Here is a 16,602-nt window from a genome sequence, read left to right as displayed (position 1 = left end):
AGAAGGATTGATCAGTTTAGGCACAAGAGAAATTATTAAAAAAAAACAAAACAAAAAAAAAAAAAAAACATCAGTAGCTTGGTTGTAGCATTGGATACATCACAGCAGCATAAGAAATTTGCTACCTGCTGCACTTAGAGTGGCAGAAACCTGGTCAGGTGATCGTGTTCTGTATGGATAAGACTAATTTAATTAAATGAATAATTTAAGACAAATTAGCTTAACAGGGTTTGTTGGTAAAAAGCTGAAACTAAAGCTTCATAGTCATTCTTTCCTCACATTTTAAAAGTACTATGTACTAGTTCTCTATTGTCTGGGTTCTGGAAAATGGACTACTGAAATCAATTTGAGTTCCAATCAAGGCATTAACAATCAAACCGTTTCCCTAATTAAGAGAAAAAAAGGGTTAGGTGTGTATAAATAGTTTATTTTGTTCTGCGGGCTCTGGTTTATTAGGAGGAAGCAACCTTCTGAGCTATAGTGTGAAATAAAACTCAGGGAAAGACGATGGTTTGAGTGTTAAATAGAAAGTGCTTTGCCGTTTTGTTATTCTTTCGTTCTTGTTAAGTGTACGTGTGCACTGTTTTTTTACTTGCTTCTCTCCCGTCTTATGTTGTCTGCTGTTCTCCCAAGGACACTGCCATCTCCTCCGGTTCCCTTCAAAAGGAACATAATTCCCAATACATTACCAGGACTGTCAAGGGGTATTGGAAACAGGTCTAGGACGCTGGGTGAGATCGAACTGTGTTTTGTTTGACTTTTTCTGATGAATTACTTTGACTGGGAGAACTGTTTTGTTTATATATGTCTCATTTTGTTTGTTTTATCTTAGGGTTAAACAAGCACCCCATTAGCTAAGGCTCGTTTTATGTTGTTGTTTTGTATGAGTATTCACGCTCCTGATTTGTTATCAGATGGACATTACATTGCTTTAAAGGACTTTGTTTTTTTGTACTCAACACTCTTCTTGCAGTTTGCTATAAGGACATTTTAGTCAGATTTGTTTATTTATATTTTTTTATTAGATACTGTATGTGAATTGCTGTAGCCACTATGCATATAAGTACAGTTATACTGTAAGGTCCTGGACTATAATTAACTGGGGGAAGAAAACTTTGTTTGAAGATTGTATATATTTTGCATACTACTGAAGTATTTCTTGTAAATATCCGTTATAATTTGAAACTGACTGACCAAGCGATTTGTTTTTCTTGGATTTGTGGCTCAGCTCCCCTTCCTTTATATAATCCATATATTCATGGGGGCAGTTTTATTATTAATTCCAATAGGGATATTTAATATTGGTTTATAAGGTTTTGGGGGGAGGAGACTGACAAAGTGAGTAAAATCTGCTATAAAATGCATTGGTTTGTTTTTTAGGAATCCCATCTTGTGTTGCTTAAATGTGACAGTAACTGAAAAATAAAGAAATGTATTCACTTCCCTGAAAATGTTACATCGTTGTTGTCTTCCCTGGCATTTGACTAATACATACAATTCCAGGAAATAGAACTGTATGTAGTTACAGAGAAAGACTGAATCTTGGTTATGAATCTCCCTGCCGTCCTGTGAGGGCGTTGTGTAAAGGGACCAGAGTGTCCCGGACTGGATGGTCTTACAATTCATTCCAGGTAAAGGGGGTGGAGCTACAGTACACCAAGTTATTGCTCCAGAAGGGAAGCGATGTGGCAACCATGGATTGGAGGAGAAACTGTTGCACTCGCTAACCAAGGGGGCGTGACTTACAGTACAAAAGGGGACGTGGCTAGGCCATCTGTTTCTTTGTTATGGTTAACAGTGAACCGCTAAAGGAGAACTAAAAACGTACCGCAAGTGTTTTGTTTGTTTGACGTGTCCAATTATACTTGTTTGTTCTTGTTAGACAGCTAACACAATCCAGAGCTGTCACTTAAGTCCAGCACCAAACATGGACATCAATTCACCAGTGTGCACGAATAAATTGTATTTCGCCACTTGCACGTTAGCACTCACTGTGGACTTGTGATCTTGTGTGTGTTTAAATACTGTGTTTATTATTTCGGAACTGTAACCCCTGTTTAACGGTGCAATACACAATTACGGTCATAACAACCTGGATTATAAAGGGGATCAAAATAAACATTATTTGGACCATGAACTTTCTTGTTTGTCATTCCTTGAGCACTGCATCACTTCTACACCTGCGCACTGTTTATGCACACGGTAAATGTCCCACTGGCATTTAATGTATATAGTTCCCTGGTCTTTAATCCAACTACCTATAAAAACCTTTGTAAGTCTATTTTCTAGGTATTCTTAGAAGGTCCTAAAAAGGGGGGAGCGACTTATACACTGATTTTTACGGTAGTTCCCTGGAATTATATGTAGTTACTGTTATTCCCTGGCACACTGATTATAGAGAACAACATAAGAAAGGTTACAAACGAGAGGAGGTCATTGGGCCCATCTTGCTTGTTTAGTTGTTAGTAGCTTATTGATCCCCGACTCTCACCAAACAGCTTCTTTAAGGATCCCAGCGTATTGGCTTCAACAGCATCACTGTAATGCAGCCTACCTGTTATGCACATTTCTGCACTTGCATTGCTTTTATGCATTTACTTTTTATTACATTCATAGGTTTTAATAACACCATTTATTAGTGTAATGCGTATCTTAATGAAGATTTTTAACCGCACACACGCTGTGGCAGACCTAAGAGCTGCCTGTGCTTTTAAGGGTGTATTGCTATGTTGCACCCTTGTTTAAAAACGCAGGGTGTGGCAAAGTTGGTCGTCATCTGTTGGAAAACACAGTGGAGACCGCTGAATTCAAACCAAAAGGCAAGAACAAACTGAAAAACGTACCTGTCTGGAGTCTGAACAAATAAAAAGAAAGAGGTGCAGCACTTTAACGCAAACAAGGCAACCTTTGCAAATAACTGACACTTAATTGTTTTGTTTCATCCGGTTGATGCTGCATCTTGATGTTTTGTTTAGTCAGGAACTCTGTGGAGCTAGCTTGTTTGCATTTGGTGATTAATAATTCTATCAGTTTTAATATTATTGTTATTATTTGAAGTTAAAATGAAAAGAAACAAGGTGCTACGATGACCTGTGTTTAACTAACTATTAAAGTGGAGGGTTCTGATCACCACCCGCTTTCGATAAGCTGGGATACATCCATTTGGCGTGTCTATTTCCCAGTCTGGGATTAGGATACTGTTCTGTAGGACCGACCGTCACAACGCGTGTTTGTTTTGATTACTGTACTGCTGATTGGGGGACATTTTCAGGTTATTGTGTGGGAGTTTACATCGTCCATCACTTACTGTGGGTGAATCAGGTTAACACAAACACACCCGTTCTGAGCTGTACATGCAAAATAAGTATCTGACAATGCTTCCACAATTACCTCTTTTTATTAACAGAAAGTGTAATACAAGTAGAATATGCCCAATGTATGCATAAATTCCAAATAACAATTAAAGCCAACAGATTATAATTAAATCAATAAATGATATATTCCTTGGATAACTAAAATACAAATATTTACATATTAAGTAGCATATTATATTAAACAGTCCTGGTATACATTCTGCTACATGAAGCTTTATAAATAATGTAGTAGAGCAGACGTTAATCATTGAATGTCATTAACTAGAAAAATTACAAAATGGGACTTTCATTTTTTTTTTTTTTTTAATTTAACTCTGTCTTTCAGCAGTGGTGATAGCCAATGTTTCTTTAGCAGCCATTCCAACTGTTAGACTTGTTATTAGCTCCTTTGTTACACCTCTATTTTGTAGTATCTTGTATTAAAACGCATTTCAACCAGCTCTTTACCCATAGCTATAGTATTGGTATCACTACGCACTTTTAGGAATGCCTGTTTTTCTATGTCAGGATCTTGAGTAATTTAGAGCCATAGATACAAATAATGATTTTATTTATAGTAATGCAGTGGGCTACAGCGTCAGGCTTAGTGTGGTTAAATTTGTCTGTTCAGACCATTTATATCTTACAATACAAGATACCTTAAGAGTAAAAATTCTAAGCCACTAACAATTTTATAATCGATTACACGTGCCCATCCCAAATCCCTAGTACCCAATTGAAAGGAAATCTCCTACCTTGATGCTGGCTCTCTGCAGAAGGAGCCTTGGTGACGTAGGCAATGTAAAACTCAGCCGCCTTGTGCAGGTACTTATACAGAAGACTGGCAGGCAAGCGCATGTCGGGATTGTTGATGACCAGAGGGAGAACATCACAAACTGGAAGAGGATTGAAAACAGCAGTGTTGGATTGTGCGTCAGCTATAAAACCAAAATCATAACACCAGCAGAAGATACTCTGTAGCATACAGTAAGTGTATTTGCTCAGAAACCTTTTTTTTTTTTTTTTTTTTTTTTTTTTTTTTAATAGGATAATTTTATGAAACAAAACTTATGTATTAGGATAGAACTAGTCTGATATTGATGACTGATCACTGTAACAGGCAATAGTGTCAGTACTTGTAGGGTATTGTGTGACTGAGTGTCAGTACATCAACCACAACGTTGTTGTTTACTTCCAGATAAACTTCCAAACTACAGACTGAACTGATGACAGGCCTATTTTAACTGTGTTGGAGGGTATATTACAACTCACTTAAGGTTAGAATCCTGGATTTAGCAGGGTGTGTAATTCAGAGTGGAATCTTTCAAAAACTTTTTTTGTGAATAAATGATCTTACTGTTTTGTCATTTAGTTTCTACACAACAATTACAGTTATTACATTACACTGTATCAATTCAATAATATAAAATTCCGAGATTCTATTTTATTGTTGATTACTGCTACAAATCTAGTCTCTTCTGCCTGGGAAACTGCATCTTCTCTCTTTGATTTGCACTTCATCTTGCTCTGTCTATCTCTATGCTATCCCCTCCAGTGTTCAATCTGCAAGCAGGCCCTTCCTATATGAAAACATTACATATCCCAATATTTCTATTTATTAAATGGTGTATTTTCCTGTGAACTGTCAGGGGTACCAGATCTAGACAGAAAGGCTAATGAATCTTCAGCTATGGGGGTGGAGGGCCGTCTTGGTGTATTGACAGTGAGGGATGCCATTGTAAAAGAACTACTTTCAGAAGGATCCTCCATTAAATACTTGACCACTTATTTTGACGTACACATTAATATATGTAATATTAAATAAATATGGAATTTTTTTAATTTCTACTTAGCACACAAACACGTTAAAAATAAATACATTGTTGAACATCATGTATATAAAAGTGCATAAAGGGGGTGGAAATATTATAATGAGATGTACAAAAGCTGCAGACAATTGCAACACTTACAATCGCATCCATTTGTTAAGAACTTTTGAAAGCATGTTTTAAACAGTCGCAATTGTTGCTGGTATTTCCCAGTACACCTTTTCTCATGCATTGCCAGTTGTGCTCATTGCATTTTTGAGACGAACAGCGAAATACCTATTTTTTCCTAAAACCAGGAAGCAATAGACTGCACATAAGAAAGTTTACAAACGAGAGGCCATTCGGCCCATCTTGCTCGTTTGGTTGTTAGTGTGCCACTAACCCCTCCAACTCATTCTGAGCATCTGTATAGAAATAGGAAACACACCTACTCTACACTGACTAAATCAAATAAAAACTGACAGTATGCATTTGGCTTTAGGCTTCTCGTGACAATACGAATTAGTGTTATTATGGAAAATTTGTTGGTAGTCCCTTGAAATTCCTAATAAGGAGAATTGACTGTCCTCCTGTATCACAACCTGCCAATATGGCACCATCATCTATTTTGTGTTAATTGTCTAGGCTGTCAAGTTAATAACAACAAAAACAATAATAATAATAATAATAATAATAATAATAATAATAATAATAATAGTTTTAAAGTAACCTTTTATTTGCATTACACCAGTGTGTACAATGCAGCAGCATGATTTGTGTTACCATACCGGTAGCCTACAGACTAAAGAAAGGAAAGTGCGCTAGGTGGTGTTCATTTGATTTTACTGCTATATAGGTGCACTGTACAGATTTATACATTATATATTTAAAATATAAGGAGCACTATAAATGTGTGTGTGTGGTACTTTTTTTATTTAATTTTTTAAACCCAACACCTCCTAATGTCAGACAGACATATCCGATTTAGTGAGGGGCTACTCCTGTGTGAATATCAAAAGCTTTTTGATCGAAACACATTTATTTTTAGGTGAAGGTAAAATACGTTAAAATAGTTTTTTTTTTTTTTTTTCATTTATCTAAACATCCTACCCACAACTTCCGTCTGAAAAATATTTAATAAATTTATTTAAAAATAAATCTGAAATAGCTTGGTTGGATAAGTGTCCACCCCACTTGTAACTGCAATCCTAAATTAGTTCAGGGGTAACCAATCGCCTTCAAAATCACACACCAAGTTAAGTGGCCTCCACCTGTGTTAAACTGTAGTGAGTCATATGATATCAGGATAAATTCAGCATCTAGGATCCCTCTGCTGGGTAGTGCATTTCAAAGCAAAGACTCAACCATGAGCACCAAGGAGCTTTTGAAAGAACTCCAGGACAAGTTGTTGAAAGGCACCAGTCCAACGTCGGACCCTGTCCGACATCATCGAAAATGCGTAAAGCACATGTCTCTAGTCGAGAAAACACTTTGCCGTGTGAGACCGATAGGAGCCGAATGAAACCGAAAAAAAATAGCCCTAGCAGCTGCGCCATACAGATAAGCAGACATAAACACAGGAGGTAGCTGCTACTGCACACAGCGCTCAAAGAATATCACAGACATTTGCAGAGCTTTTAGAGGTGTTATAGTAATAAAATAATGACTTGGATCGCATTATTGAGGAGCTTGGTGATAAAACAAGCTATCAGGAGAGGATTTATCAGTATGCACATCTATAAAGAGGTATGTGAAAAATACAGCAAACACAGGGTGCGGCTTGGCTGGAGATGCAGTACTGATGTCGCTTAGCATTGCAATGCCCTTTAAACCAGTTTTACTTGTAAAAAAAAAGTATTTTAAACAGCACGTGTGAAAACAAATTGGACCCGACGTGCCCGACAGGCACTGAATAAATGGACCGCAAAGGGTTAAGAAGTGGAAGGTGTATGGCACCACCAAGACCCTGCCTCATCAGGCCGTCCCTCCAAATTGGATGACCGAGCAAGAAGGAGACTGGACAGAGAGGGTACCATGAGGCCAATGGCAACTTTGCAAGAGCTACAGGCTCTACCAGACTGGTCAAAGTGTGCATGTGACAACAACATCCTAAGCACTCCACAAATCTGGCCTGTATGGTAGGGTGGCAAGAAGGAAGCCATTTCTCAAGAAAGCCAACCTTGAATCCCGTTTTGAAGTGTGAAAAAAAACACTCTAAAATGGAACTTTTTGGCCCAAATGCAAAGCGTTATGTTTGGCATAAACCCAACACAGCGCAACACCCAAAAAACACCATCCCTACTGGGAAGCATGGTGGTGACAGCATCATGTTATAGGGATGTTTCTCATCGGCAGGGACTGGGGAACTTGTCAGGATAGAAGGGAAAATTAATGGAGCAAAGTAGAGAGAAGTCCTTGAGGAAAACCTGCTGCCCTCTGCAAGAAAGCCAAAACTGGGACGGAAGTTCACCTTTCAGCATGACAACGACCCAAAGCACACAGCCGAAGCTACACTGGAGTGGCTAAGGAACAAAAAGGTAAATGTACTTGAGTGGCCCAGTCAGAGCCCCGAAGTAAATCCAATCAAAATATTGTGGCATGACTTGAAGATTGCTGTCCATCAACGCTCCCCAAGAAACTTGACAGAGTTTGAACAGTTTTGTAAAGAAGAATGGCCAAATATTGCCAAATCTAGGTGTGCAAAGTTGTTAAAGACCTATCCCAACAGACTCATAGTTGTAATTTCTGTCAAAGGTGCTTCCACCAAGGATTAACTCGGGGGGGGGGGGGGGGGGGGGTACAGACTTATCCAATTATGATCTTTCAGTTTTGTATTTTTAATATATAATTCTCAATAAAAACATTTTTCTCCTTAAAAGTGTGGAGTATGGTGTGTAGATAACTGGAAAAAAATCCTCATTTAAATACATGAAACTGAGGCACTGGCACAATAAAATATGAAAAAAGTTCAAGGGGGTAGACTTTCTATAGGCACTGCATATGTGTGTGTGTGTGTGTGTGTATATATATATATATATATATAAAAACACGATATACGCCATTTGCACCAAAATTGAGCTAAAAGCAGGATCATTCATCTCACAGTGCCAATTTTTTGATATTGAATGTCCTTTGTCCTCAAAAGACAATATACACCACTAAATCGTTTCTTTCCATAACACGGTATACTCCAGGGGCCATATTCACAAAGCTGACTTAAGTTAAGACCAGAAAAAGGGCTCAAGTCGTTTTTGCTGACTTTGTTAGGACAGAGTCTTAAGTCTGTTTCACAAACCGATTTTCTGGGGGGTCTCAACTTAGACCAGCGTTTCTGTCCTTGCCCAACGTCTTCACTGTCTTCCAGAGAAAGCCGCTGCCTGAGGGACAGATTGATAATTTAGCTTTTTCACTGGGACTTAAGAAAAATCATTATGTCATGTAAATATAAATAATATCAAATGTATGTATTTTATTATAGACTTTTGTAATTTTCTATTAAAAAATATATCGTTACTGTTGAATTATTTTACAGTGGTTAGGCTCTCATTGATTACTTAAGTAAAAAAAAAAAAATGCATACATATGTATACAATCAATTTTTGATCGACTCCATTCTTGATATACGTCAATATATATGTCTAGTTTATATAGGATTGCATTCCAAAGTTATGTAATCTGTTTGGAACAAATACTTCAGCAACACCCCTGTAATACGTTAAATTTGATTTAGGCTTGTTGCGAATGTTGGTTTTTTTTGTTTTTTCCCTACTGACGCTACTAAAGTGTAATTACCCCTCACATTCACAAGCTTTTACTTAACTGCAATGATATTAAAATAATCAAGTCGGGAGGAGAGGAATGGAGCAAATAAATATGTTGGCGGTAAAACCATTGATGTTTATTCGAATGATTCGATTTTGTGTGTGTAACAGGAGAGATCTGTGCTGACTGTGACGCGTGCATAGTTCTGCAGGAAGAGGGCAACAGCCTTGTAAGATCCGTCTGTCAGTCATGGCAGGCCTTGGGGGATTGCTGGGCCTATAAAATAACACTCTGTTGTTCCCTCAGATCTATCCCTATAGGATGTAAACCAGCCAGCAGAAGCTTTGCGGCCAAACGGAGGACACCACAACAAAACAGACCATAACCAAACAAAATAAGAAAATAAATTATAGCTTTAGTGGGGAAACCTTCGGCAGACCCCATGCAGTTGAGGGAACTGTGGAATGTACGGCAGCACCTTTATTTTGTTCACAGTGTTTTGTTTTCTCTTTTTCTTTGTGCCTTCTGTTTTGATTATTGTTTTGTGCACCTGCGTGTGTACACAAGGTGATCTGTCCAAGCCTTATACCATCGTTGGTAGAAACAGTACAACAGTGTCACCTTGTGGAAAATAATAAATCATGCACTCAAGCGGTGTTTAAAACTGCAACTTTGTCATCTGTGTCAGTGAATTTGTATATGGTAAATAAACTTGAGTTCCGGGGGGAGAACGCACACAATTGACAGTGGCAGATGTTTCTTTTTAGCTGTGAAGCTTTTTAGCTTCACTCCCTTTCTGATGGCAAAATTGTATGACCACCCTGAAGTAGAAACACACAAGTGACACAAATGACTGGCTTTTTTTTATTTTTATTTAAAACACTACCACTTCTGTGTTTTGGGGAAGGAAAATGTCTTCATGCAAGGGGTGGTTGATATGACATCAGGCACGCACTACAGTTCAGGGGCTATGTGTGAGCACACAGGTCCAGACCCAGCCCAGGTCTGTGCTTAAGTGTAAACAGATGGCTCAAATGATAAGACTTTTAATGTGATCAAATTTAAGCCAGTTGTAAGTGTAAACACACCATATGTGTTTTCTGTGGCAAATTCATTCCTGTTGCACCACCTTTTTCTTTTGAATAAAATAGCGAGAGATTTAATATAATGCAAAATTATGAAAATAAGCATTTTATCTTATTCATAAAACATCTCCAATATTGGTTCATATGACTAAACCAATATACTAATCTTAAAACTTGCTGCTGGAATCACAGCATTAGCTACAGGCAAAGCTGTTGTGCAAGCAAGTTCGAGATGCTTATGGGAACAGGATTAGCCAGTGGTAGCATGAGCAAGGGCACACTACAACTGTGAAATCGGGCCCAGGGGATTATCCATAAAAACTGAACATTGAAGCACCCAAGACATACACTACCCAGCACAATTTGCAGTGGATGCTGCAATTATAGATTTATACTACACTGGTGTCTCCGATTCAGTAAGAGCAGCCACAGTTTAAAGAATGAGGTTCATCGGTTTCTTACCAAATAACTTTCTGTAGCAATTAACAGGTGTTTCTTGATCTTCAATATTTTCAGCCTCCAACAGTGTCTCCCCAAGACTGACCTGCATTAAAAAATTAATAAATTATAATGTATCAAAACCAGTCAGCAGCTGCAAAATGTTTATGCTGTACAACTAAGAAAAATGAAGTATAAATCTTAAATGCGCTCTGAGAAGAACATGTTGTCAGTGCAAAGCTTTGGCAAAAGATTCTGCAAAATTGTTAGCTATTGGGTACTTATACCGACTTTGCCAGAACTATAGAAAAGCATACAAAAATACGTACTACTCTGGCAGAAAAGGACTAACATGAGCTGCATGTTCTCAGGACTCTCTATTTAATTGTCAAAAGAATTTGAAAACAAACAAGAGAATTCCCATCTTAGAAAATCCCCTGGCTTAATAAATCTAAAGCCAGTTTCTCAGAATGTTTGGGCTTTATGACAAAAAAGTCACATGATAGTAATACATAAAATGATGCTTTATTGACTTGTCTGTAAAGCAATATGACTGCATCTGCTAAAACAGACTACAGTCCTTTCTTACATACCTGACAGATGTCAGAATGAAACGATACATTAGATCAGGCAACAATCTTTGGAATTTATTAGGCAAATTTCTTTACCTATTCTATTTGTATGGTAAACCATCTGTGCAAAATAAATTTAAGTAACTTAAGTCCTCACCCCGTGCTGGACCACAGACTCAGGGAAGCGTCTCAGCAGCAACAGCAGCATCTCTGCTTTCTCCAGCGTGTTGAAGCACTGCTCAGTGGCCTTGAGCAGCATTTCACACTGCACTCTGCCAGGCAAGGTCTCAAACAAACCTGGGAAAGAGCACAGCAGTGCACCCATTATAGTTACAGGGGTTGGACAAAAAAAAAAACACCACAACATATGTACTGTATCTAGGTTATTCCATTACAAGTGGAGGGGGGGATGCTTGACTCTATAAAAATCATAATAATGACACTGACTGTCAAGGGCATGATAAAAAAAAATAGGTAATCAAAACCCTGCAAAAAAGGGGGGACCTGTTAGAATATAGCTAGAGCTAATGAGAAGAAACATATTTTAAACATTGGTTACCACTCATTTAATAAAGGACAATCTGTATGGTCTTTTTTATTTTAACCTAACGAACACAGTCTAGCACTAGCTGGTTAGCGTTTATTTCCAATTAAATTTACCAATTATAGAATAAACATTATTATACATTTTATGGGGTATGGACATGGAAACTAGGATATTTAAAATCACCTCGTAAAAACTGAGTCTGTTTATCCTGACAATCATTTCTTAATGCTGCTGTGATGACGCTGATCTCCTGCCACACAACTGGCTGCTCAGGAAAATGTACAAACCTATAAAAAAAGAATCATACAGTTGTGTATCAGATATGAAGGCAGCATCTCAGTGTGCTGTCTCGATCACGCAGAAATCTGAAAAATAAATCACATTTTAGATGGTACACCTTTAACCTTCCAAATATATAAAATACCGTTGTGTACTAAACATTAAGCCAAGCTACAAAAAACAGTGTTAGGAATATTTCAATGTCAACACCCAGTGTTCCAAGCGCTAGATTTTCATGGAAAGGCTCTCTAGAGTAGAAGGCTACTTGATCTACCCAAAAGCAAGTGAATAATAATGTTGCAATAATCTCTAGTGTCACCGTACCAGACAAAAGGCAACAACCTTGAAGGAACAACCCAAATCTCCCGAAAATGAGAGGAAACCTCATGGAAATACAAGGCTAAATGCAGTCTTTGAATTTGCACCTCTGTACTAAATTTTGTTAAAGTGTTATTTTGAGATTACTGATTATACGATGCATTACAAGTTGCCATAGTGCTCATGCATCAATGCCATTTCCATGAAGTAACGCAGAAAACGTGCAATATCCATGCAGACTAATGTGGATGTGTTGAAAGCGGTGAGTAATGCACCATTGTACAAGAAAAGGATTTCAACATTCCAGCAACTGTCAACCATTCTGGAAAACTGGGATATAACACATGCCTATGAATCGCAAACTGCAGATGCAATAACACATCCCTAACATGCAAACTCGACGCAAGTCATTGCCGTTTCCGTTTTGCTCAAATACCTTGATGTTGAGGATGCCTTCATTTTTGTGGTTTTAAAACGCTCAAAATCAGAATGGGACATGCAGATTTCAAGTGCAGTTAACTTGAAAGGTATACTTTTTAAAAGTTCACTTACAAATGTAAAATGCACAGTACTTTTAAATGTACAATACTTTTTATTTACGTAACTTGAATTAGCAAATCATATCTATATTATACAAAATTTCAAAAATACTTTGGAAGCATTTACATATACAGTGAAACTCTGATACAACGTACCGTAAAAACAGTATGTTATAACCGAGGTATGTAATAACCAGATACATGCACATACCCGCCAAAACAGAACAAAAATCAAAACCTAGTACAGTACTAATTGATTAATGTACATATGCATTGCATGTAGTATAAAGGTTTATTGCAGAAGAAACAATATAAAACAATGTAACTAGCACTGTACATTACAGTAACATTCTGTATTTTTATTATTTAATACAGTAATTCTACGTTGCCTTGGATAAAGTTGGTCAGCTAAATTAATAAAACAACAAACATGCAATTAACGTACTGAATAATACTGTACTGTAATTAGTAAAATAAACAAATTAATAAAAAAATACAGTACAGTAATAATAAATTATAGAAAATAAAACTGATAATAATAATAATAATAATAATAATAATAATAATAATAATAATAATAAACAACAACAAAACATTACCACCATCCAAACTGTCAGTTCAGGTACAGTACAGTAATCATTGCCTGTACGCTATTTTAAGAAGTCTTTTAGCCCTGGCTACATTAGCATTTTAGAACAGAGTTAAGGGTTCAAACCCTGTTTATTAACAGTGCTTAAATCCACACTAAACATGGTTCATAACTGAGTTCAACAACAGATTTTGAATCCTACTCAGGAGGTAGTCTCAAACTTGGTAGTTGGCATAACCAGGTTAGATAAACTGGGTTAAGTGTAATCTGGACATGAACTGGTGCTTTGCGGTAGTACATTGCCATGATCCCCCTGGTTACACGAGAGAGCATAAAGAAAAGACAAGCCCCAATTAAAATACAGGAGGATTTATTCTGGTCATATTCCACTGGTACGGTCAGATATGCTAATGTACTGTAGTACACAAAACTTAAAATGTGTCCAAAAAACACTTTTTAAATTATCTTAGATCCGTCATATGCACGTTAAAAAGGTCTTTATTTCGACTTTTAATTAAATTAAAGAAAGTCTTATCCGCCGCAGATTTTCCCATTTTGCTAATTTATTTACTATGGCATGGACATTTTTCCCTGTGACAGAAATACAATGAGTTCTGGTTGTAAATCTCCCTTCCAACCTGTGAGGGCTAAAAATAGCAAAAGGAGAAGTCTCTGGACAGGCTGGCCTGACAGTTTGTTTCCGGGTTCAGGAAGTCAGCGAGTCTGGAAGGAAGTGAGACTCTGTTGCAGGAATGTATTGACCTGGAAGGTAAACCAGGTAGCAGCTGCCAGCAATAGATGCAGCTGCAATCGTTTACCAAGGGGTCACATGGGATAGCATAAAAGGAGCCAGAGACAAGCTAATCTTTTCCTTCACTTGGTTTGAGATACAAGGAAGTGGAAGGACCAGGAGATTGTCCCTTAAAGTGAAAGTGAAAGTATTCGTGAGTGTTCTGTGTTTTTGTATTGTCTGTTAGTAACTGTCTGTGTTTGTTAAACCACCAGACAGCCAACACGAATCCGGCGCTGTCACTTGGAGCCAGCACCAAAACCGAATCATCACTGGACTTTCACTCACTGTTTGTAAATATTATCACCCCCCCACGAGCACTACAGCACGCACCCGGACTGGTGACCGTGTTTTGTATTATTGTGGGGCGGATAAAAGAACATATTACTATTTGGTTGTGCAGAACCAGTTGTGTTTTCCCTGTGCTTTACACATAGGTGTGTATCGCCAGAGGTTTATCGTTTGGTCACCGGACCAGGATTATAAAAAAAAAAAACCTTCCTAAACTGGATTACAAATCTGGATTACTTCTGCACTTAATGTGGACAGAGCCTTAGATGACTGCCTCAGTGACTGCTGCTTTTTAAACTTGAGCTCTTTGACAACATAACTGACGGCTTTCGTCCCTTTAAGATTTCTCCAATAAGGTACAGTTTGTCCTTTAGTGAAATTGTCGATCATTTAACGCTGGCCATGATAATAGTGCAAAATTACAGTAATAGAAAGCAAGGTCAAGTTCAAACAGCAAACAAAAGGCCTACGAGTAGCAATATGCGCAGCACAGACCACTGCATTTCATCGTGATGCGTGCGTAATAACAGGAAGTATGCACTATCACAGTTTGTACTAAAAGGAGAATTTAAACAGGATTTAATACAATTTTATTCGGTTCCATGATACTGGTTCTTTATATGTGTACGTTATATCCCAGGTACGTTGTAAATGGGTTTGACTGTACTTCATAATTCAGAAAAAATTAAAAACATAATTTCCGAAAATGCCTTTGTAGTGGCTTTTAGAAGGGATGCAAATGTAGCTGATATTTTGGTCCACACTAAACATAAATGGACCATAGACACATTAAACTTCAACAGAATACCTCGTGGAAGAACATATTTTTTTGTAATTATGTTTTTTATATATATTACACACATACATACAGTGCTTTGAAAAAGTATTCAGGCCCCAACACCTTTTCCACATTTTGTTGTCTCAGATTCAGAATTTGAAAGATTAAATTAGGATTTTTTTCCCCACTGATCTACAAAGCCTTGAGCACCATGTCAAATCAAAAGAAATTCCAAAAGCTTTCAACAATTTACTAAAAATGAAAAACGGAAATTATCAAATTAAAAAAGTACTCATATCCTTTGTAATTGCAAGCCTAAATTTGCTCAGGTGCAATATATTGCCTCAACAAGTCACACAATTTGTTGATGGACTCCACCTGTGTAAGAAATCAGTGGATCACCTGCTTTAAGTTAATCTGTGAGGATAATTACCGCTCTCTCTGTATGGTCCCACAGTATGGTAGAGACTTTCAAAAGAAAGAATCAAAATGAAGATGAAAGAGCATTCTAAGCAAGTCAGGGATGTGACTATAGAGAAGCACAAATCTGGGGAAGGGTATAAAACCATTTCAAAGGCACTGAACATCCCTCTGAGCTCAGTGCAGTCCATCGTACAGAAGTGGGAAAAATACAAAACTACCACCACACTGCCTAGATCTGGCCGCCCCTCTAAACTTAGTTGCCAGACAAGAAGGGCACTTCTTAGGGAAGCTACTGTGAGGCCAACTGTGACCCTGAATGAGTTACAGAAGTCAGTGGCTGCGATGGACAACGATGTTCATGTATGAACAATCTCCAAGGCATTCCACAAAAAGGGCCTTTATGGGAGAGTGGCAAGGAAGAAGCCCTGGCTGAAAAAAAAACCCATATCCTTGCCCACAAAGAGTTCACAAAACGTCACCTAGAAGATATTGCAGTTATGTGACAGAACGACGTGGTCTGATGAGACTAAAGTGGAACTTTCTGGCCTGAATGCTAAGCGGTATGTGTGGCGCAAATCAAACACTGCACACCAGCCAGGTAACACCATCCCCACCGTAAAGTATGGCATGTTAAGGGGATGCTTTTCAGCAGCAGGGACTGGTAATATTGTCAGGATTGATGGGAGGATGAATGGCGCACAATACAGAGAAATCCTGGATAAAAATCTGCGCACCTCTGCCAAAAAAACTCAAACTGCGGAAGAAGTTTGTCATTCAACAAGACAACGAACCAAAGAATGCTGCCAGAGCAACACTGGAGTGGCTTAAAATGAAGAAAATAGATGTCCCTGAGTGGCCCAGTCAGAGTCCTGACCTTAATCCCATCAAAAATCTGTGGCAAGACCTCAAAATTGCTGTCCATCACCGTTCCCCAACTAACTTGACACAGCTTGAACAATTTTGCAAGGAGGAATGGGCAAATATTGCTCAGTTAATAGAGACTTGTCCGAAATGACTACTGGCTGCAATA

The 16,602-nt window shown here is 37.9% G+C and overlaps 1 protein-coding gene across 2 annotated transcripts in view; it reads right to left on the bottom strand.

Moving 5' to 3' along the window:
• ints10 (integrator complex subunit 10) overlaps positions 1–16,602 on the bottom strand; it is a 74,336-nt gene that overhangs the window by 37,772 nt on the left and 19,962 nt on the right. For both annotated transcript variants that reach the window (XM_041256944.1, XM_041256954.1), the window contains exons 3-6: positions 11,749–11,852; positions 11,176–11,315; positions 10,471–10,552; positions 4,109–4,249 (exon numbers count right to left, since the gene is read on the bottom strand). In XM_041256944.1, coding sequence (XP_041112878.1) covers positions 4,109–4,249; positions 10,471–10,552; positions 11,176–11,315; positions 11,749–11,852 — 467 coding nt within the window. The remainder of the gene's footprint in view (positions 1–4,108; positions 4,250–10,470; positions 10,553–11,175; positions 11,316–11,748; positions 11,853–16,602) is intronic.

Source organism: Polyodon spathula, chromosome 1 (genome assembly GCF_017654505.1).
Source record: "Polyodon spathula isolate WHYD16114869_AA chromosome 1, ASM1765450v1, whole genome shotgun sequence".
NCBI classification, from domain to species: Eukaryota; Metazoa; Chordata; class Actinopteri; order Acipenseriformes; family Polyodontidae; genus Polyodon; species Polyodon spathula.
This window is presented reverse-complemented; position numbering and strand designations above follow the sequence as displayed.